Source organism: Erithacus rubecula (genome assembly GCF_903797595.1).
Source record: "Erithacus rubecula genome assembly, chromosome: 11".
Lineage (NCBI taxonomy): Eukaryota > Metazoa > Chordata > Aves > Passeriformes > Muscicapidae > Erithacus > Erithacus rubecula.
In genome coordinates this window covers 15,154,490-15,177,692 of record NC_136663.1, presented here as the reverse complement: position 1 = coordinate 15,177,692, position 23,203 = coordinate 15,154,490, and the positions used below count along the sequence as shown (strand labels likewise).

Here is a 23,203-nt window from a genome sequence, read left to right as displayed (position 1 = left end):
TTTCTCTCTTACTTCAGTCTTTAGTGCACAATTATCCTCAGCTCAATGTGCTCACTCTAGTCTCAACATCAACATTGTCTCTGTCAATTGGCCTAGAGATAAAAATCTTGGCATCAGCAATTCTTACTCATTGTAATGATTTAAGAACACATTGTAATCGGTCAAGTCTTGTGAAACATTGCTCCAATATAAACTCTTTCAGTGTTTCTGTAGGGCAATATGAATGTGCAAAAACAAAGCTTGTGTCAATTTTGTGCTTCTTTTAGGGTGAACCAGGAGCTGTTGGTCCCCCTGGGCTCCCGGGTGTTCCAGGATGCAATGGCACAAAGGTACAAACCAAGCTGAGTGTTCTGGAGATTGCATTTGGCTGTGCTTGGGAATGGCCAAAAGGTGTTCTAATTTCCCTCATGTACAGCTTCAGCTTGTTTTGGTTTGTGACTTTATCAGCTAGAAAAACTTGTGTCATGGGACCAGAGAAAGGAAAAGTGCTACTTTTTGTGCAAAATAAATACTTAAATAATACATTCTAATGGCCTTTGCTAAAAGACTAACGTATGATATTTTGCCAGATACTTTTTTCCATTAAATTCAGAAGACCTAATCAGTTTTTGTTCAACATCTGCTTTTGGTGCAATGGGTTATAAAGGAGATAGTTAATCCATTTTATTTTGTCAGTATCTAGCTTGCAATTGGCAATTCATAAATCCTGAAAGTAATTAAGAGAAAAGGATCAATGTTAAAGTAACAGATTAACCAGGTTTTCTTTGCTCTATGAGCATTCTGAAAGAGGGAGTCAGAATAATGCCTACTATAGAAAATCATAGATTTCTAGTGAAACTGTGAACTAATCTGAACAGTCTAGGATAGAAGTCAAGCTGCATAAAATAGGATGATCCTCTCCTAACAAAATACAATGGTCATGAACTCTCAGTGCATTTAGTATGATAGCATAAAAAACTTCCATGATCATTTGCCAAAATCAGGCCAAATAATTAACTGTAACATGCATTGACAATCACTGTTACTACTTTCAGGGTGACCAAGGATTTCCAGGTCCTCCAGGCCGAAGAGGTGCTCCAGGCCTTCCAGTAAGTGTGAAATTCATGACTGTGTGCATTCCCACCACATAAAGCCAGTCCCTGAAGGAGTGTGAAGCCACATGTTAGCTCATACTGACACCAGTTGAACTATATAGGTGTCTCCATTTTATTAGTATGAAAACTGTGTGATAAAGAGGCCAAAGTTAAAAATAATGTTTTACTGTCTGCATGTTGGGCTTCAACCTCTTAGCTAATGGATGAAATTCATTTACTAGAGTTAGGTCTCATGGGATAATCATGAGAATTTGCAACTTACATCCCTGAAGATGTCCAAGATATATTTAATAGATTGCAGTTTCAGTTCATGCATAAGTATCTTTGAGAAAATAATGGCTTTAGTAAGTCAGTAAGAACACAGGACTTCTCACTCTGGGTACACTGCTTTAATCCCAGGATTAGGGGTTTTTTCTCTGTAGAAATGTGTTTCAAAGAGAAACTTTTAAACACGGAATGCTGTGTTTTAAGTTCTGGTGGCTTCAAATCTAATAACTTCTAAACATGATCTTTGTTTTACCAGCTTTGCTGATTTTGTTTATTTGTGTATTAAGATCAGGCTTCAAAACTGTTCTGCTTTCACTTGTAGAGCTGTACCTGTGAGATTGACTATTTTTTAACAATATGCCCATTCTTCTTAACTTAAAGTCTGGCCCATTAAACAGGAACCTGGCTATGCACATTCTTCATGAAAATAGATCACCTGAAGAGCACCAAGACAGTATTTAGAATGTGTTATTTCAGCAGTCTTTTACTTTTCTGTTTCAATATGATTTTTCTTCTTCCTAGGGAGTTGTTGGTATCAAAGGAGAGAAGGTCAGTTATTTGCATCATATTATACAAAATATTCATGTGTATGTTTGTTTCTCTTAACATCTCCATTCAGATCTCCATCACCTTCCAGAAGAAGCAACCACAAAGTTTGGTGCTTCCTTTGTCCTAGTGGCATTCACCTCAAGTTGCAAAATGGCCTATAATTTTTTTCCCCTTAAACTTCTGTTACTGCATGAAATTAATTTAACTCTTTCAAGCACACAAAGAACTAAGCTCCTCCCCCAAATAGTTTATGAATTCATATGGAAATCTGCAGATACACTGGAGAGTACTTTATAGCAATAAAGGGTAACAAAAATTAATTGAAGGCAAGGAGTAATGTAGGTATATCTGAAAAGAAGACTACTCCTAACAGAGAACTGGAAGGCCTGTGAAAGATATAGTTGGTTTCACCTTTTTAAAGGTACAACTATCCATATTATGCAATTCTGATATTGCCTGTTTCCCTACAAACTGCATTAGAAGATTTGTTGTACTACAGAGTTCTGCAGCATAACTTCTTGTGTTTCTTTGTATCTAATTGTCCAGGGGTGCCCTGCAGAGGGATATAGCCAAGAGTATGGTGCAAAAGGTGATCCTGGATTACCAGGGATGCCAGGTCTTCAGGTAACTCAAAATAAGGGGTGGTGAGATAGATATGTATAAAATATATAGTAATATGTATAAATACATTATGTATAACACAAGTATGTATTAAAATTATTTTGTATTTTACATAATGTAAGTGTATTATTTATTTAATATACAGTATTTTTTACAATTGTGTTACTGATTTCTAAACCAAAACCAGTCAGTTTGCAGGCCAGTCAGATTGCAGAGAAACAGTACTTCAGGTATGGAAAAAACTGGTCACAGATCTGTGAATAGAATAGAATAGAATAGAATAGAATAGAATAGAATAGAATAGAATAGAATAGAATAGAATAGTTCAGTTGGAAGGGATCTATAATGGCTATCAAGTAAAACTGCTAAAATTCCCATTGAAGTTAAGACTGAGCAGGTTAGATCAGCTCAACTTCTGTGGACTGGATGGTCTATATTTCAAGAATGAGCATTAACAGAGGAAGGCAGGACTGACATATCTTTTGACTACTGGGATAAACAGGGAGCATTAAATTAAAAAGAAAAATGTTTAATTTTCCATTAGTTTGAAAATAAAGCTTCAAATTATAGGATTTATTGCATAGTATATTTGAAAGGTTGAAGGCTTATTGGAGGCATTAATAGGACCATATAGATTATGAGTCCACATTTCTCAGAGCACTTACATCCTCACTTGAGTAGTTTAGGTTTAGAACAGATGTTTTCTTGTGTTTCAAAATGTATGCCAAACAATGAAGCAATGAGGAAAAATTATACTTCTGTGTTCTCCTGAGATAGGAAAAGGAAATTCAGAATCAGGGCTACTCCTCTCTTTCTTATTCAGTTCATTGAATTTAGTGCTGTGTTTTGCTCATAATCTTGCTAGGAGATTTATTCCTGTTTCTCTTTTCATATGCAGGGTGCCCAGGGTGCTCAAGGATATCCTGGGGAACTTGGACCACAGGGCCCTCCAGGACCTTTAGTATGAATTTATGTCTCACTCGTTACTTTGACCTTTGGTTTTCCCTAAACCCTATGGAGTTACACAGATACAAGTATTTGATTCTCCCAAACTTATTTGAGGTCTGGACATATGTGTGTGTAAAAACTCTGTTGTTCTGCACACATCTGATTTTTTTCAGCTTCTTTTGATTTTTTTTATGCATGATAATTTCTATATTTTCAGAATCATCTCTTGGCCATGTAAGCATAAATTTTAATTTTCAAATAACTGTCCATTAATTCACTTAAAATACTAATGTGCATAACATTGAGAGATGCATGTTTGCAACTGGACTGTGTAAACCATCTGTCACCCACTGACAATGACTTGCAGTCGTAAAGGTGGAGGAAAGAGTAAAAATGTGATATAAATTCTGTGAAATTTGAGTACTTCAAAATATCAGAGACAAAGATTTTAAGTTTTTTAGCTGAGGATTTATTTTCTTTTTTTGTAGGGCATGCCTGGGAAACCAGGACCTCCTGGACCTAAGGTAGTCTCAGATTGGTAATAAAAATGAAAACTTCTGTTATGTGTAACATTAATTAACCCATGTTTAAGTGTTTATAAGATAAAAAAAAAAATTACATTTGGGGATTTTTTTTCAGGGTCTTATGGGACTGAAAGTAATAGGAGCCAAAGGAAGAAAGGTAATTTCATAAAAAGCTTTAAACATTTTAAAGGCTTTGTTTCTGTTTTTTGTATTTTTTTTATTTTCTAAGGTAAAATGTTGGGGTAAGAACTGTAAAATGCAAATTTTCAGTATGTATGTGGGAGTCTTTTGTTGAAACATGACAGTGCTCTCTAAGGTCAAGATGATTTCACATAAGAGCCAATGATATAAACATCTAGACAGAAGATTAGACACTGAAGAGAAGCCAGTAATTATTATCTATTAGCACATAGCATTAAATTACTGTATATACTTTGTGCTCCTAAATGCTATCTAAGCAGATAAACAGTGGTAAATATGTAGCATTTGTAGTCTCCTAACTTCTGTCCAATGTGTTTTCAGCACCAGCCCTTGTGATGTTAGCAAAACCTCCAGGTTTTGAATAAAAATTTGTTAACTTGTCTTTCATGTATTTACCTTGTATTCCATGTAATTGACATTAAACCAGGAATTGTTACAAATGCCCACGTTGTCTCCCTGCGCCCAGCCTGCAGTTGCAAGACTAGTTCAATTCATCTGAATATCCTTGCAAGATAACACAATTATGGCTAATTGACATGCACAGATTCAGTTTTGATTGATTTTAACATTGTAATCACTACCAGGAGTGTGCAATGCCTATAGACCTCATTATTCATTAGCAGTAGCTCAGGTGACCATGGAACATCTTGCATCCTAATGAAAGAGTGACACATTCTTTGCTGTTGTGCTGCAACTTCATCTAAATGCATTCCACTGGCATAAAATCACTGAAAATTGTGGCTATTTTTTTGTTGATCTCCACAGGAAAGATCGCACTGAGGACTTCCCCTGTTCTCAAAGATTCTTTATAAAAAAGTGCTCTTCACTGCTTATGTTGTCAGTGAAGGACACATGAAAGCTTGTTTTGTCTGTTAGCACCATGATTCTGTGATCTCCCTGGAATACCCAAACTGCAGTTTGGAGTATGTCACCACAGACAGTTCATGCAATTTACTGAATGACATATTTAAATAGAGATAAATAGTGTAATCAAGAAGATATTTTTGCTTGATTTAAAATAGTTTTGTAACAAATAAATAGGATTAAAATTTCAAATTGTATCTAGAAACTTTAACATAAACCAGCATACTAATTTTTATATTAATCAGGTAGGGGAAGGTTAAATCTTCTATAAGTCTTTTTTAATGGAATTTAAATAGCAAGCAAAGGGAAGTGTTAACTGAATTAATGACTGAGTGTAATGACAGAAGAATTTTCATGATATCAAAACTAGAGCAATAGTAATTTGAAATACCAAAAGCACACTGCTTGTAATTTGCTTTATTTTTCTTTTTTCTTTCAAGGGTGACACTGGGTTAACTGGACCCCCTGGGCCCCCAGGAACTGTTATTGTGACGTTAAGTGGACCAGACAACATGACGGTAGTAAAATTGTTAAATATCATGTTCAGAGAATCCATCTGACTAGGTTTTACTTTGAGAGGATGCTCTGATAACATTTCCTTTTACTCATCCTAATGTTTTTCAGACTTGTTTAATTATATTCTGAGCTCTCTTAGAGTGTAGAGCCACCTCAGCTGATGTTGTATGCTCACATGCACATCTGCACGATGCCAGTGCAATGCTTCTTGCTTACCAGTACCACACCTGCTGGGAATCCCTGAGGAATGGAGAGTAAATCACTTCTGCTTCACCAAATCCACATGGCTGTTCTAAATGGCTATCAAAGCCACAGCTGAGTTGACCTCTGGGCCTTGGCACTGAGAATGTCAGACTCTGAGCTATCAGAGTTTCACTAAAGCTTCCAACATGTTCATGTAAATTTTGTAGTTTGTTTTCTCATTATTTTTACTGAAATGTGAGTAATCGTGGAAAATGTTGGAAAGACAATAAATATGGAAGAAAATAATCTGATTCTGCTTTAAGTATTGCTTTGTGAATTAAAATTCTTGCATTGTATCCTTATATAGAAATTAAACAGCAATAACTGATAGAATTTTAAATATTCACATCCTAGCAGGACAAGTCTTTTATCTGTTCTTGATAACATTTTTATTATGGAATTTGCATCTAATCTGTGGAGTCATCCAAAGTCCCTCTCCACTATGTGCTAAAGTAAAAGTGAATTGTGCATCAAGACTGAATTGAGATAATTGGGAAGAGAAAGATTGCAGAAGCAAGGTTTAGCTTTTAGGCTCTCCCTGTTTAGATCAAATCCAGTGCACCTGAATCACTTTCCAGTCACAGCTGTGGTGGTTTATCATGAGATAATGGCAATTTTTCAAAACATTGGGCATTATGGTTTAAAAACCTCTCAAAACTCCTTACATAAATAGTTGGTGCATGAGTCTAACCAGGTAATAATTAGCCCTTAAAATTTGGGTTTACAGTGGCCCTGGGACATGGCCCAGTGATGCTACATTTTAGCATAATCTAATCTTGTACCCACAGAGACAAGGGTGTCATAGGTAGCCACTGCAATCATATTTTGAAAGTAACTCTAGTTCCAGTGAAGCAACTAAGGTTTGTTTGGGTTTTTTGCTTGTTGGGATATTTACTGCAGTCCCTTTGTATACAATCACAGGTAGATTGTTTTGACCTAGCTCTATTCTGAAATGTTCAGAAACAGTTTCTTTTTCAAACATCACAGACTTATGCAGGACCACTGATTGAAGTTTCTGTTTCTTAATCGTTTGAGTAAAATGATTTCTGCTCAAAGTATCTTGCTGGTGACAGAAGGATTTCCTATTTGTAGAACCAGACTGAAATGGTAAGCATAGAACAATTAAAGACACCACAGTAAGTCTTCTTTTCTGTGTAATAGGACTTGAAAGGAGAAAAAGGAGAAAAAGGATCAAGAGGACCCCCAGGGCCAATGGGGTTTACAGTAAGTGACCAGAAGTAAATCCCTTAAATCCAGGTGCTCAGGCAGCATCACCTAATAAATGCTACTCTTTCATACCAGTATTTGCACTAATTATTTTAACCTTTAATGACATAAATAGACTAATGAATAGAATAAAATACCTATTAATAGCATTCCAACTGTACTTTGTTTAAAGATAAAAAATTATAAAATGTATATTTAACCTAGAAAATGTGAGTTTCAAAACAGTATCCTCAGTGTGGTTTTGTTCCAGGGGCCGGTTGGTGACTCTCTAAGTGAAAAAGGTGACCAAGGAGAGCCAGGAACACAGGTGTGTGCAAACAGCTGAATACATATGTGTTAGTCCTTTCTGAAAAGCAATTTTCAATTAGTGTTGCTTTACAGTTTTTGTCTCACTGCTACTCAGAGCAAATTTGCTTAGATTCCAGAGCTCTTTCCTGCAGTAAACTAGACAAGAGCTGGAATCAAGTGACTGTACTTATATAAGTGAAGGTCAGTTGATTGTGAGTACACTTCTATTTCTTTTTTTTGCTATAAAGGTTCTCCTGTTGAAACAATAAAAAAGTGCTCTGCTAGACATGTACTGGCTTTATAGTGCAAGAGTATAAGTAGAAGAAAAAATAGTGAGCTTACTTAAGGCAGCACACTTAAATTAGTATGTTCAACCAGCATCTGTGTGAAGACATGAAGAAAGTTGCCTAAGAGTTACTCTGTTAAAAATATTTATTTGAAAAACATGCGTATTAAAATACAATTTACCTGATGATTTTTTTGAAAGATAATTAATGGAAAGTTTTCATTCAAATGCCTTTCAAACTTCAGATAAAAAATAATCAATGATAAATGCAAGGTCTTAATAACTAAAACTACTAATTCATAACAATTTTATGATATATATAATCAAGGGAGAATCCTAAAATAGTCAAAAAGTCAAAATTTTTTATGACATTTTCTAAATAGAGATTTTGGATACATTATGAAAGCAATATTAAGAAAAACAATTTTCAAATTAAGTATTTGATTCAGTCCAAATGTATACATTTTTGAAACTTTTCTCATACTTCTTCTGATTGCAATACATTTTCTTCCACAAGGAAAGATAGCAAGACAAGACCCTGGTACTACCTGAGGATTGTTCTTTCTTCAGTTGTATGTTGCTGTAACAATGATGTTAGATTTTTTTTTTTTTTATTATTCCTACACATAATGAAAATTTCAATTTGAGTTACTAGTGTAAAGTTCTAGAAGTTCTTGCTATCCAATGTGTGTTATTAATCCTCCATCTTCTGTGTTTCATCCACATTGTATTCTGTTTGCAAAAGCCTTGTACTGTCACCCAGTAGTTTTTAGAACTGTTCTTAACTGACTCTTCCTTGTGGAGGAACTGGTAGAGCACCCTTGCTTTTTTGTGTATCAATCTTGAAGAATGCTAAGGAAGTATTCTTAAAACATTGATTAACTATTCTAAAAAGAAAGCAAAACTTTTTTTGCCACTGAAATTACATCTGTGAGCACAAAATATCAAATTACTGTGGATTTTGCATTATAAGAAAGGAATACTATTTTGTGCAAGTAAGTTTTGAGCCTGCAAGGACATAATTCTCCTTCTTATCTTTTAAGTTCTAACATATTTTTTCTATTTTTTTCTGAATGCTTACATCCTAATTCATGTTATGGTCTTTTCAAAATTATTTTAAATTTCCTTAATTTATTCTGTGAGAAAAAAAATCTAAAATGTTCTTTATTCCCTGTTGTTCTGAGTTCATAATCTCCCCCCATCCTCCTTTTATCTTTTCACTGCCTTCCTCCTGTGGATTTTAATTTTCCTCATTTCTGCCTTCAAGGTGGCAAGCAAGGTATCCATATGATCATGTTTTCATTTCATTCTGTTTTTCTCCCCATTTCTGCCCTTGGTCTCCTTATTTTGCTGTTATGAATTGCCCAAACAGTTGTTTCTTGTTGCCACATAACAGGAACCAAGCAGGCGCTGCCAAATGGGCCGTGGAAAGCAGCAAATAGCTCTGGCATGCTGCCTCCTTCTGTTTTCACTTTTCCATCTACTGCCCTGCTTCACATACCTTTGAAGTGCACTCCTTTTTCATTAAATAATTTCTCCTCAAGTTGTCCCATACAGGAAATGGGGTTCAGAGAGTTTTCCTTCAGTTTCCTTTCAAGCTCACCATGAGAATACAGCTTGCTGTTATATTGTTTTATCATTTGTCTTATTTCTGCAATAACCTGATTTCTCACCAAGCTTTCTGCTCTTCCCTGGCACTTTGTACAGCTGGAGTCTGGCACAAATAATCCTCCACAGGAGGAGGAATGTTAATGGAATATCTTACTACCTGTTTTGTAGACTTTATGAACTTTAGTTAATGATTCATGAATACTTTAAAATAACCTTAATGGCTTTTTACAGTTTACACAGTTTACAGTTATGTGCACAGCATCAAGTTGCTGTGCTCTATGAATGCAATATCCTCACTTCAATTTTTTTATTGTATTTTACATTTTTCCTTTGTAGGGGAAGCCTGGAAAAGAAGGTGCTCCAGGTCCACCTGGTTTACCGGTAATGAAGGAAGCCTTCTAAATGTTTTCTAAGTTATAGTCATCTGTTTATGACAGTTCTTTCTGTCACAGTTTTTCTTTCACTGTGGAATATGTTTCAAAATTCATGCAGCTGGCCTTGGAAAATACCATATCCTCACAAATTTATATGGAGACAGAGGCTCAGTTCATATATGTCATTCTTTCTTTGCCTGTTGCTTGCTGCTGACTCTCTAACAAGTTTGAGACACACTCCAAGTTAAGCAAAATTAATTCTGCTGAGTTTTTTATGGTTAGTCACATTTAAATTTTTGCAAAATGAGTTATACCTTCCCTTTAACATAAATTGAGAAGAGAAATCAATAGTTTGTAATCACTGGGATCAAAGACATTGTTTTATGAAGAAAAGTTATTGTCAGGGTCATGGCTGTCTTAGCCTGGAATAAGATGACTGATAGCTATTAAACTGTCAATTTGTCAACATGCAGTTCTTAAAATATGCTGTTTTAGAAGCAAAATAGTCTTATTTGTATACTAATTTAGAAGTTGGAGTTGTTCAAATGTGTTTGAAATACTGTATTCAATTGGTTAAATATCAGTACTTTTTGCTTCATCTCTACTTTCACATCATTAGAGTCACAATGACTTTATAAATATCTTACCAAAATTCTTACTGCCAGAATAGCCCATTGCACATGTATCTACTATACCATCATCTTTGTCATGCTAAAACAACCTTCACAGACAGTTTAAACACATTCCAGTCTGGCAAAGAACACTGAATGACAGACTGCAAAACTCTCCTGCCTCAGTTAACAGAAAGTTTTCTGTCATGACAAAGGCAAGTCATTGCTCTGTTCCCATTTCAGCTTTACTCACTAGCAGTGCATTCAACTGCATGAGCCTCCAAGAAGTCCTTCTCCTTTGCCTGTATTCATTTGCAGAAAGCCTTAGTCTGCACTGTTTTCCCTGGTGCTGCTGACACCTCTTGAGATCAGCGCCATCCTGCAGACTGAGTTCTGGGGAAAGGTGTTGAATAGGAGAATCTTGTATTGTGTTCAGTTTCTCCCCTTCAGAAATAGTTTGCAGGGGGAGAACAGATCAGAGACTCCTAAACTTGTGCCATGCAGAGCAGCTTCCCCTTGGGAGTGTTGGAGTGTTCTGTAATCAGTGCAAGTTTGGATGGGATACCTGCAGCTTTTCCTACAAACATGGAGCTGTACCTCAAATTGTACCTTTCCCTGCAGTTTCTTCTCCTGGGCAAGTTGCATTCACTTTGCCATCAGCATGAAAGATTAAAGCTTTATATTTTAGATCTTACTGTTGTCAGTGCTAGAAGATCAATCCTTACAAAATTGTGTATTGTCACCTACAGGGACAGAAGGGTGAACAGGGCAAGCCAGGACTGGCTGGAAGGCAAGGAGCTAAGGTACTGTCCAATGATTTTTTTATTGCTTTTGAGGATGAGGTTAAGCTATGTTTGGGGGTTATTATGTAATTTTCTTTATCACTGTGTATATAATATGTTTCACTTGACCTAAGAGATGACAAGTAAGGGTATCATGGAATAGGAAATAGACCAGCTGAAACAAACCATGTGTTTGAACTGGTGTCCATCTATGTCTCTGAGTTCCTGTAGGTTTTGGTATATGCAGCTGAATAGTTGTGTAAGGATCAGAGACAGGGTGGTGAAGGACTGGTGAGGAACAGTTGCTTTTCTTTAATGTTTTGAGCAGTGTACCTGAAGTAACAGTGGGCAAATGTCATTCCATACCTATATTGTTTTTAATAAAAAACCCCATCTCTGTTCTTTGGTGAAGGGGATGAAAGGAAACCCTGGTCCACCTGGAGCTTGTGGTCGAGTAAGTGTAAATTACCTTCATATATAATTTTTCTAAACCATTAGAATAGAATAATCCAAGTTGTTTGCATGAGGCAATAGTGGTTGTCCTGTGAGGCTCTAATCAATCATGGCTTTCACAAAGTACTGGGATTCTCACAGAGATGAGATCTTCCTTCATATGGAATTGCATACAGTATCTGTGCCTGGTTAGACCTCATCTGGATCCAGCAATTATGGCAGGAGATTGGACTGTCAAAGAACACTGACAAAAATTCACAGGAGTTAATATTTAAACCAATTTCTAATCAGTTGCAGAACAGGGGACCTTAATTTTAAAATCCTAAAAACACTTTTTAAAGAAAGCAAGAGTTGGTATGAGTACTACTTCCCTGTCTGGTCATGCTGTCTCCCTAGTGGCTTTCCTAAAGGCCCCATGTGCACCTAATGGAAACCTGCCTAAATTGTTCAGAAGAAATAGCTTTGTAAAAAGCTGAAGTGTTTGTGATATTGACAACATACTAAAAAACCACTGTTGCTAATAACAGTTATAATTGCTGGTTGCTTGTAATTAGTAAGATCTTGTGGTGTCAGCACATCAAAATTATAAATGAGATCAAACATTGCTTTAATCATGTGTTCAGTGTGAGATACTGTGTTTCTTTCTTAATTCTTGCAACTCTTTCTTTTTTTACCACCTTTTTCCTGAGACTGAGTATTATGATTATGTGGTTGGTGAAAAAGGGGATGAAGGACCCCCTGGACCTCCAGGACCAAAAGGTCAACGTGGCATGCCTGGTGAGTGGGACAGCAAAACTATCATCCTGTTGCAAGAGCACTCCACTCAAAGGGTTTTTTGCAGACTACATTTTGAGCAACCTTCTTCTGCCTTTACAAGAATATTTCCTAAGCTCACATCTAATTGCTGACTTGAAATGTATCCTGAGACTCTGATTTATAGCATTATTTACCCTTAAAAATAATTTCTGGTATGCAACAGTTACATGATTGGTAGATGCCCACTCAGGCAAAACCAAGTTCTTATTTTAACATTTAAGTTTAAAATACAAAAGATCAAGTTTGTATTCAATGCTATTGAATAGTTACTTTGTAAAGTATAGAGTGTTTTAACTCAAGTTTTTAATGTCTTGCTTTTGCAGGGCCTCAGGGTCCCCCAGGAGCTGCTGGTAGACCAGGTATATGCAATAATAAAATACATTGTTCTTTCTGTCTGTTACACTGAATCAGCTTTGGCAAATATTCATTTCAGATGACTTTAAAAATATATCTAAGTACTATAAACCCAGGAGCTTTGATGGGTCAACTACTTAGATTAAAGATAATTTAAAAATGTCTGTAGATTCTCACTTTGATTCATATATTTCAAGATGAAAAAGGTTTGTGGGATGAACTTGATGTGTCTGTCTGTCATTTATCCTATTGAGTACTTAATTAGCTTTGAAATGCCATTTATTCTATAACTCTGTTTTTGTGTTTTTTCCCCTTTGGTTAGGTATGTCAAGACCTGGTCTGAGAGGTCCCCCAGGATTTCCCGGACCAAAAGGAACAAAAGGAGAGAGAGGACAAACTGGCTTGCATATTGTAGGCCCTCCAGGACTGCCTGGTATTACTGGCAGGCCTGGCTCTGTTGGATTACCAGGTCCTCCAGGAGAACCAGGTACTTCTAGTTGCAGGTGTTTTTCAGGATTTTTTCAGGTAGCTTACTCTTTTAAATGAATTTTTGACTATCTCAAGTTGGAAGAGACCCATAAAGATCAGAATACTGTTTCTAGCTCATTCCTGCAACTTTTTTCTCCCTTAGCAAGTAGAGAATTGTCTGATTAATATGTGATGTAATGCCATGCTCATTTCATTAACAGGTAGAGTAACATTTGGAGCTGGCCTACCAGGACTTCCTGGAGAGCCAGGGTGTACAGGACCTCCAGGACCTCCAGGAGATACCGGCATGAGAGGTCAGTTTCAGATAACTGGCACTCAGAAGTAGGTGGTACAATCCAGTAATCTTCACAGATCCTCATGAGATTTTTTAAAAATTTAATTTACCTTTTAAATCATTTGCTGAGTTCAGAGTTTTAGGAATAGTGAGATGTCTTCCTCCCCTTACATCAGCTAAAAGAGAAGTGATGTGCCAGTGCTGCACACCAGCTGTACAGACCTGTGGCAGGATGTAGATATTCACTGGAACAAACAGTTACTACAGATTGGTAGGGCTTTGTTCTCTCTGTTGCTATGTTCTTGCTGACAGCTGGTCTCTGAAAGAAGCTGCACTTCCACCCACAGGAGCTGCTGAATCTCTTTGTCCTTTGTTTGTCATTAGAATGACCCTGAGTGTTACAGATCTCTGTTACTTGGAAGCATGTGTCCCTTGCTTCTTTTAAGAGAATCCAGCTTATCAGTAAAGTGACTGTATCCATATTGTTTGCTAAAACTTGACTTGAAAAAAATCAAGAGATTTAAACCAAATGTTTTTGTCCTTTCAATTAATTGCAGTCAGATCTGATTGGCTTTCTGACCACAGGTAATTTAATAGTGTGTTAGAAGTGATCTTCCAACAAAATTAAGGCTATGATTCTACCACTCCTGGGTAAAAAGTGTTAGCTATAACAAACTAAGTAGCACATTAGTCAAGCTTGAAAATGACTTGCTGTGAAGCAACTAATGATTTATTTTCATTCTAGGTGATGATGCTGGTGTGTGTACTGATTGTAGCTACATTCCGGGAATGCCTGGTCTTCCTGGTTCTCCTGGGCCTCGTGGTCAGGATGGCATGCCTGGTAAACTCCCTTGTTCCTAACAGGATAGTAGGAGTGCAAATGATTTTGCTTTTAGCCTGAGAATCATGTGTGGGCATGTCAGCAGCCTGCAGTCCTTGAACTAGCCCTGAGGTGGTGTTGAGTGTGAGCCTGGTGCAGCTCCTTCTGCTGATATGAGCACAAGCCCTAAAAGATGGGAACTCGGAGTGCTGATAGGCTTTAGGTGCAGCCTGAGGCCAGCTAAGTCTATGATGAGTAATCAATGTAACAACAGAAACACTGAATACTGGGTGCAGTTATTGCAGCTTGTCAAAATCCATGTCCTTGTTTTAATTTTTCTTTACAAGATATACTGTTTCTTTTGCAGGTAGGGAAGGAACAACAGGTCCAAGAGGTTCTCCAGGTTCTCCAGGAGCACCAGGGTTTCCAGGGGCTCAAGTAAGACTGGTTTTTCAGATTAACATTCAGATCCCACAATAATTATTTCAGAGAAACCTCATGGCTACCTAACGTTATGTGCAGTGTCATACTGCGTGATCTTAACAGGTTTTTTCCTGTTGTAATGAATGTGTCAGCATGGGAGGCAAGGCAGAGAATATGGCTCGCACAACATTACATGAGCCTGGTTGCTGAGTGCAGCAAGTTATCCCAGTCAATGAGGCAGATGAATGAATACCTGTGTGATTAACCTGTGCTGCATTTCATGGTGCTGAGATTGCTTGTTCTGTCTGATATGGTTAGTCTATAGTTACCTTCTGTTCCTTTATATAATTCAATAATCATGGCAGTGACTGTAAAGCATGTACAGATTTTTGTGTGCTGTGATCTCTGTCAGACTTCTTACTTCTCATTTCCAACATACTCAGGAGTTGCTAAAGCCCCAGCTTTACAGAGAAACTTGCTTCTCCTCATAGCCTCTTCAGGGGTGCAAAGGACAGTCCCTTCTGGAAAGTGTTAGGAAAAGGGTCTGTTATGTTATGACGTCTGCCACCTGCTGCACACGTGTCATTTGGTTGTGCTAACTTGTGCCTGTAGTAGTAATTACGGGAAAGTACAGCCAGTGCTGTCCAATAAATAATCTTGCACAAGTATTTGTTGTGGTGGTTGCTATACAGATGCAGAATGAGTCTGCTAACAGGCTTTGCCAGGAGCCCCTAAAGAGTTCACGTGCCCAAGATCACGAGAGCCCAGTGTGCTTCCACTGGGATAGTGTACCTGCTTTGTAACCTGTTGGGGAGAGAAGGGAGAAGGAAGTTAACTATGAACAGAGCCAGCTATGGCACTTAGAGTGTCCCTGGGGAAACATTCCCATGTGGAGGAGAAATCTTTACCTAGGCCTTAAAGTCCTTCCTTTTGTGCCATGGTTTTACTCATTAAATTATGCTACATTATTCTTGTTTGTAGTGGCATAAATGAAATGGTAGTCATGTCAAAAGAAGTAAAGGCAGGAAAAAAAGAAAACACAAAAAACCCCAAAACCCTGTTAATTGAAGTGTGCCATTACAGAGGGTAAAAATGAGAATAGGGAGAACCCCTCTGAGGTATTTGATTTTAAAAATAAGAGAAAACTTGGAAACAGATGGCATACATCTAGCACTGAAATTCTTTTGATAACTCTATTTTAGGGACCTCAAGGTTTTAGAGGAGAGCAAGGACGTAAAGGATCAAAAGGTGAGCCAGGATATGTACATCCAGAAGGGCCAAAAGGTGACCGAGGAGATCCAGGAGCCATGGGAGACAAAGGAAGAAGAGGTTCAAGTGGATTTATGGGAAGACCTGGCTCTAAAGGATCCAAGGGTTCTAAAGGTGAAGAGGTGGGTATGCACTTTTTGCACGTAATATGGAAGTCATGGAAACCTAAGTCAGTATTTCATCTTGTACAACAATCTGTTGAATCTATGCAGATATTTCAGCTGATATCCCCTGCCTGACTGAGGGTACTGTCTTCAGCTGTAACAACCAATATGCATGAAAGGGAAGGAAATATACTGATGTAATACCAGAGAGAGATGAGGCCAGTGTAGGTACACATTGCTGAAAAACCTCAGCAGTCTAGTGAGGTGTTAATTTGGAGCATTTTGTTTGATTTCTACAATGGATAAAATCTTTTTTAAAAGTATTTTCCTGACTACTTATAATGCTTAATAATTCAAAAGTTCAGTCTTTATGGGTCAATCTTCAGTGAGAACTGACCATAAAACTAGAATTGTTAGGGCAGAACTCAGCAAAAACAAAAACTAACCATTATTTTTGTGTTATGTTGGCTTAAACTGTTAACATGACTCAGATATAACTGTCTCTAAACCTGACTCCACAGTATTCAAGGAAAGTCAGAGCTGAGGTGGGTTTGGTTTTTTTGCCAAATGTGTTTTAAAACAGAAGGAAAGTGTACAATGCAGCAACACTGTGATTGGAAAAAATAAATTGTATTTATTTGTAGTATTTCCCTCTTAATAGCCTGCTCTTTGTAAGCATTAATATTCAAATTTATATTAATTTAATTACAAGTAAATCAGAGGAAATTTTTTTTCTTAAATTATCAGTTACTCTGATACTAAAATAATACAAGATTATAGTCAGAAAAATGTGCATTTTGTTAAGAAAGCTGGTGTGGGAAGCAAGTAATGTTTGGTATATATGTGTAATCATTAGGGATTGCCTGGATCAAAAGGAGATAGAGGATTACCTGGATTGCCTGGTAGACTTGGGCTTCCTGGAGAAATGGGCCTTCCTGGACTGCCAGGTTATGGACCACAAGGAGTAAGAGGTTTTAAAGGCTCTAAAGGAATCCGTGGACCACCTGGATTACCTGGAGAAGCTGGTTTGTAACTTCCCTATTTTGCTGTGTTTTACCTGTCTTAAGGAGTGCTTGATTAAAATTGCAGAGAAAAATTGAAATCAAAGACGTAATTTATGAAATATGGGAAACCTCTCCTTGCCACTGGACTTCCACAGCATTGTCCCAACTTTGGTCCCCCAAAGATAGTAGCAAAAGTCTTAGGGTGATAAGATAATTGAGGTTGGAAGGGACTCTACAGTCTGAATTTCATCTCAGCACAGGCACAGCTATGAGACCAGACCAAATTATTCAAGGCATTATCCAGTTGGTCCTTGAAAATATCCAAGGACAAAGACAGCACATTATCTCTGGGCAATGTGTTCCAGTGCTTGACTGTCCTCACTGTGGACACCAAAAGTATTCAAATATGCATCTAGTCATCATCATTTGTGTAAACTGAGTCAGCAGGGTGAAATGTAAAGGGCATAATAATTTTTGACTGCTGGAAACATACCAGTGTATGTCTTTACAGGCAAGCATAATCTGGAAGAACTCAGCTGAATGGCAGACGTAGTCAAGGTTGCTTAAAGATAATGCCCATTGAGTCTTTATGACATGGAGTTGCAGATCTGAGCATTTTGCAGTTGCATCATTTTCCTGGTGACTTTCTGCTTCCTTTTCTGGGTCTCCACTAGACTGCAATAGGGGTGAGAGGAAGACTGCATGTGTCAATAAAATGATTTTGCTTAATGAAGTCAGGAGTGAAGGATTTTCAAAGCCTGTTCGAGTTTCAGAAATATGGAAACTGTAGAAGACTACATTTTTAGCCAAGTAGATTGTTCATTAATATTTTAAATGCTTGAGATTACATATTGCCAAACTATATACCCTTGTAATATTTTATAACGTACTTGCTGAAGGTCTGAAAGGAGAGACCAGTCAGGCAACTCCATTACCTGCATTGCCTGGACCTCAGGGACCACATGGTTTACCTGGACCCCCAGGAATGCCTGGTAAGTACACTACTAAATCAGTAAAACAGTTAAAATCAGAGACTGGTTAGTTGTTTGGGTTTTGTAGAACAATAGTCCTTAAAACTGTCCTGAGCAGTGCAGGACAGATTCTGTTTCAAGCCTTACTCCTATAAAGTGTGTTTGGAACCTCTCAAGAAGTGGAAGATTCATGTCTGCATGTAGCTGTTTCTAGGTGTCTGGAATTTGGCCAGATTGCATAAAAACTTAACTCACAGGCTTATACATGCTTTGGTACTGTGAATGCAATTAGCATTTTAACTGTGAAAACCTGCAGTAGAGAAATAGTGTCTAAATTTTAATACAATATACAGTTGTGTCCTTATTAATAATGATAAACTATAACACACATAATCTTACAAGTTGATGTTCTGTGGTAAGACAATTCACAGTTTACTTATTTTCTTTGTACAGGTAGGGTTGGAGCAAGAGGTCAGCCAGGTGATCCAGGACATTCAGGACCAACAGGTGACACAGGTTTTCCAGGGCTTGGGTTTCCTGGAAACCCAGGTCCAAAAGGTAAAATGCCTTTTTTTATCTTCTCACAAAAAAAAAAAAAAAAACCCAAAACAAACCAACCAACCAAACAAACAAACAAATTAAGTACACCTTAAAATAATTAGCAAGTTAAAAATATAAATTGATAAACAGATATAAGTTTTTATCAGTCTTGTAATTTACTGCCTTAGTGTTAGAAATTGCAAGTTTGAAATATTTTCACGTATTTCAGAGTATCAAATATCAGAGCTGACGGTAGGAAAATACTTTAAAAGATATTTTTGTTTTCTGGAATATTGCCCCAACTAGGTGCAGCTATCTTATCTGAGTGCTGCACTTAATTCAGGTGGATTCTCTTTACCTGGATATGTGTTACAGAGACAGAGCTGTATGAGTGTCTACTTTCTTTTCAATCAATTTTGGTTATGCTCAATGCAATGCTTGCTCTATTGTGCAGGTAATAGAAAGCATTTTCAATACTATAAATTTGGCCATTCCTCATGCAAAATTATAACTCCCTTTTAACACTAGAAATACTAGGAAATTCTCAAAATCTTGTAAGGACAGGACTTAACAGAAAATACTCGGATACTAAAATTTGTACCAAGCTGCTTGTTAAGGAGAACAGTAGGAAACTCACATCAGAATGGGTTCACTTAAAAAAAAGAAGAGTGGCTTGCTTCAAATTAGCTTGTAACAAATAGCATTATGAATAATGTTGACAAATAGTATTAGTCAATTTTGAGTCAATATGTAAACAAGATGCTGTGTGTCACATCAACTCTGAAATCAAGATCACAATCAGAATGACTAGGTTGGAAGAGGCCTTTAAGATCATTGAGTCCAACCCATGCCCTAACACCTCAACTAGACCATGGCACTGGGTGCCACATCCAGTCTTTTTTTAAACACATCCAGGGATGGTGCCTCCACCATCTCCCTGGCCAGACAATTCCAGTACTTCATTATTCTTTCTGTAAAAAACTTTTTCCTGATATCCAAACCTATATTTCCCTTGGCACAGCTGAAGACTGTGTCCTCTGGTTCTGTCAGTAGTGCCTGGAGAAAGAGACCAACCCCCACCTGACTACAGCCACCTTTCAGGGAGTTTTAGACAGTGATGAGGTCACCCCTGAGTCTCCTTTTCTCCAGACTGAACAACCCCAGCTCCCTCAGCCATTCCTCACAGGGTTTGTGTTCCAAGCCCCTCACCATCCTCTCTGGATGCACTCAAGTGTTTCAATGTCCTTCCTAAACCCAGGGGACAGAAGGTGCAAGTCCATTAGTGTCAGACGTTCATGACCACACACACACAAATACCCTTTTGTAAAATAAACCATCTGCACTGCCATTTAATTCCTTTTGCAGGAGACAAAGGACTTGCAGGAGGCAGAGGGCCACCAGGTTGTGAAGGAAAGACTGGAGATCCAGGCCGAACTGGAAACCTAGGACAACCAGGACAAAAGGTTTGGTTAGAAATACAGCACAGACTTTTCCATAGATCCTATTCATTAAATTTTATACTAAGCAAATAAATAAAGAATTGTAAGGAATATAGGAATTCCTTTGTTTCTTGACTAGTTATGCACAAACTATGAAATTAAATTCTTTCTATAAAACAGTTCAAGCCAAAATTTTAGATGCAAGTACAAGATTTCAGAATTCCAAGTGTTTGGGATGTTTTCCTACTTAAGCTTTCAGACCATTAGTAATTAGTGTGAAAGATCCAAAGGGAATAATGGAGAGTTACCCTAATAAAATGAGGTCATTATTCCTACAGTGGAGAAAGTATTTTGGCAGATTTGGAAAACAGAGAGGATTGTTTACATTTCTCTCTGTGTTGCAGGGTGAACCAGGCATAGTTATTCCTGGAGAGCCAGGAAGAATGGGTTCACCAGGAGGTCATGGCAGTCCTGGCTCAAAAGGTGAAGTTGGACTTCCAGGACTCCCAGGCCTACCAGGGCATCCTGGGCATGATGGTGATGAGGGACTAAGAGGTAATGTTGCCAGAGAAGCTCAGGGATCACAGCAAGTTGTTTTAAGCAAAACCAAGTCAAACAATGTTCACTCAAAGCCTAAAATTTGACTTTGAATCCACTCTCATGTCTTCTAGGAGATCGTGGCTCACCTGGAGTTCCTGGAGACCCAGGTTTTCCTGGGAGACCTGCTGAATGTCTTATTGGCCTGCCAGGTTTGCTGGGTGGCCAGGGAGCTACAGGCCCACCAGGTAGGACTTTCTGACCCAAAAATGCCGTTTGGCTGGGTGAGTGTTGGTTTTGTTGCTGCCTTCCAATGGACTGAGGGAGCTGAAATTGTTTCTACATATTGGTTATAGAATAGAATGCAAGAAAACATGAGTCCATTTACAAGATATTCTTTCTGTAGATTGGAAGAAGCACAGACACTGATGAAGATGGATTAAGATTCAGATTCCACCAGACAGCATAAAGAGTAATCACAAACTGACTGAAATTCCACAGGGAAAAGGATATTTCAGTCATATCTCCCCTGTGGGACTGAACTTAGATTCTGTGGTATAATGGGATTGATAAAAAAATAAAAGAAAGGAAGAGCCCAGATAGGTAGGAAAACAATTTAGGGTCCCAGAAGTACGTGCCTATACTGTATATGATTTTCTTTTTTAAAAAAACACAATCAGGTATGCAGCACATTCCTTCTGTATATGATCTCAAAAGGATTTTTTAAAAAAAGTTTTTATTAAGAATTAATGCAAAATTGGTGGGGTTTTCAGGTTTGGATTTTTCTTCTTTTTTTTTTTTTGAAAAGAACAGATTTCTCTCACTTTTTTTCCCTCTTTTCAAAAAACCCAACCTACAGCCCTTGTAAGATTTTCTGTATGTGTCTGTTGCTTTACAGATGTCATGTTTAGCCTCAAACAAGCAGAGTTCAATATGAGTTTCATGCTTATGATGTAAAGACAGAGATGAAGGTTTGTTTTTCAGACAGATTTACCATATTACACTGTCCTGCATTTTCTTAGGAGGAAGAGGTTTACAGGGTTCAAAAGGAAACCTAGGTCCTCCTGGTCTGAGTATTCCTGGAATCTATGGAAGGCCTGGGGAACCTGGACTAATAGGTCTCCAGGGAAGTACGGGATTACCTGGTCCCAAGGGACAGTCTGGAAGACCAGGAATCTCTGGTTTGCCAGGTAAGGATTCCCCAAGTATTTGTTTTTATGTAGCAATTAGGTGAGTCTGCAGAAAAGTGTTTAGTGAAAGGGTGTGCAAAAAGGTCATGTTTTTCTAGACTGAAGATGCTGAAATATTTTTCCCTCGAGAGTACTCATTTATTTTTGAGATATCTTTGGGAAAACTGGCTTGGACAGTTACAGAAATGGAGAAGAAATAAAATAAGCAATTAAACAATGACATGACAGGCATAAGTGTAGTTTTGTGAGGTAATGTTCTGTTTAACTGATCAAGTACTGACTAATATGTTCCTTTTGCTTCAATTCCACAGGTGCAAGGGGAGATCCAGGTGCAATGGGACTGTTAGGAATTCCTGGACCCCCTGGCATGGCTGGAAGACCAGGCAGTCCAGGAATCAGAGGCAAGTGACCACTCTATCTGGCTTCATTATTACTTAGAATACAGGAGTTTCAATGCTCAAGTTAGTCTTGTGATCCACTCTTGTGTGTATTATCCCTCTTGAGTACAGATGTTTTACTGGAATTTCTTTGAGTCTTAGTAAATCTCTCTTCTCTGCATATGTGCAGTCTGCAGACTGAATGACATCATCATATTTTTCAGCAGCTTTGACTTGTCACCTTTTCTTTTAATTTTTTTTTAAGTGGCTGGTGATTTGCTGAATAAAGAGCAGAGAGCCTTTTTGCTGTTTTGTTTTTTTTTTCCATCCTATGTGGATACCATTATTATATTTATTTAACAGATACAGAATTATGTTTATTCACTATAAAAAAAATAATTTCCACCTCTTGCCATAATCTGTATTTGTGTGTGTTTTATTGATGATTGGAGCAGGTAAGAAGCTAGTTTCAGCTGTTAATTTGGAATGTATATTTACATATCTAAATTAAAATTGCTCTTGAAGATTGGCATTATCTGGTTTCTGGTATCTGGCTTTATTGTCATTTCTGGGTTTTTTTATTATATCATCTAGTCAGGTCTCTTCAGAAAATTTCACTCAATTTTCTTGCAGGTTCTCCTGGCTTCCCAGGAATAAAGGGAAGAAAAGGTTTTCTTGGAGAAAAAGGTGAACCAGGTGCTAAAGGTTTTCCTGGACCATCTGAGACCTTGGTTGGTATTGGGGACAAAGGAGAGCGAGGTTTGAAAGGTACACATTCACTGTTCTGTCATTAAAACTAATCAGGGTTGTCATCTGCTTTTCAGTTCCAGTGGACTCTAAAATATGAAATAAACTGACTCTACTGCTGAGAGTACTCATATGGTTTTGAAATAATTATTGCTCAACACTAGAACTGCCTTCTTATTTATGGGATAGTTGGATATTATATTGATATTCAGTTCAATTTCAACAAGTCGTAATTCCTTTAAAAAGCTCTTATTTTAATGCTGTAGTCAGTAGTACCAGGAGGTTTCTATACATATATGAATTCAAGTTTTTACACATTTAGTATCCTGTGAGCACAGAAATGGCTACACTTGCCAACCAGATACTAGATTGCAAAGACATTAAATCTGC

At 37.6% G+C, this 23,203-nt stretch overlaps 1 protein-coding gene across 2 annotated transcripts in view; it reads left to right on the top strand.

Annotated features, from left to right (window-relative positions):
• Positions 1–23,203, top strand: part of COL4A3 (collagen type IV alpha 3 chain) — a 55,586-nt gene that overhangs the window by 15,313 nt on the left and 17,070 nt on the right. For both annotated transcript variants that reach the window (XM_079315602.1, XM_079315603.1), the window contains exons 6-34: positions 267–329; positions 1,035–1,088; positions 1,884–1,910; positions 2,457–2,534; positions 3,430–3,492; positions 3,968–4,003; positions 4,119–4,160; positions 5,509–5,586; positions 6,989–7,051; positions 7,305–7,361; positions 9,576–9,620; positions 10,974–11,027; positions 11,419–11,460; positions 12,149–12,236; positions 12,599–12,634; positions 12,952–13,116; positions 13,319–13,411; positions 14,138–14,233; positions 14,580–14,650; positions 15,838–16,026; positions 16,865–17,033; positions 17,912–18,004; positions 18,437–18,541; positions 19,889–19,986; positions 20,367–20,517; positions 20,634–20,747; positions 21,522–21,689; positions 22,001–22,090; positions 22,700–22,834. In XM_079315602.1, the coding sequence (XP_079171728.1) occupies positions 267–329; positions 1,035–1,088; positions 1,884–1,910; positions 2,457–2,534; positions 3,430–3,492; positions 3,968–4,003; positions 4,119–4,160; positions 5,509–5,586; positions 6,989–7,051; positions 7,305–7,361; positions 9,576–9,620; positions 10,974–11,027; positions 11,419–11,460; positions 12,149–12,236; positions 12,599–12,634; positions 12,952–13,116; positions 13,319–13,411; positions 14,138–14,233; positions 14,580–14,650; positions 15,838–16,026; positions 16,865–17,033; positions 17,912–18,004; positions 18,437–18,541; positions 19,889–19,986; positions 20,367–20,517; positions 20,634–20,747; positions 21,522–21,689; positions 22,001–22,090; positions 22,700–22,834 (2,563 nt within the window). The remainder of the gene's footprint in view (positions 1–266; positions 330–1,034; positions 1,089–1,883; positions 1,911–2,456; positions 2,535–3,429; positions 3,493–3,967; positions 4,004–4,118; positions 4,161–5,508; positions 5,587–6,988; positions 7,052–7,304; positions 7,362–9,575; positions 9,621–10,973; positions 11,028–11,418; positions 11,461–12,148; positions 12,237–12,598; positions 12,635–12,951; positions 13,117–13,318; positions 13,412–14,137; positions 14,234–14,579; positions 14,651–15,837; positions 16,027–16,864; positions 17,034–17,911; positions 18,005–18,436; positions 18,542–19,888; positions 19,987–20,366; positions 20,518–20,633; positions 20,748–21,521; positions 21,690–22,000; positions 22,091–22,699; positions 22,835–23,203) is intronic.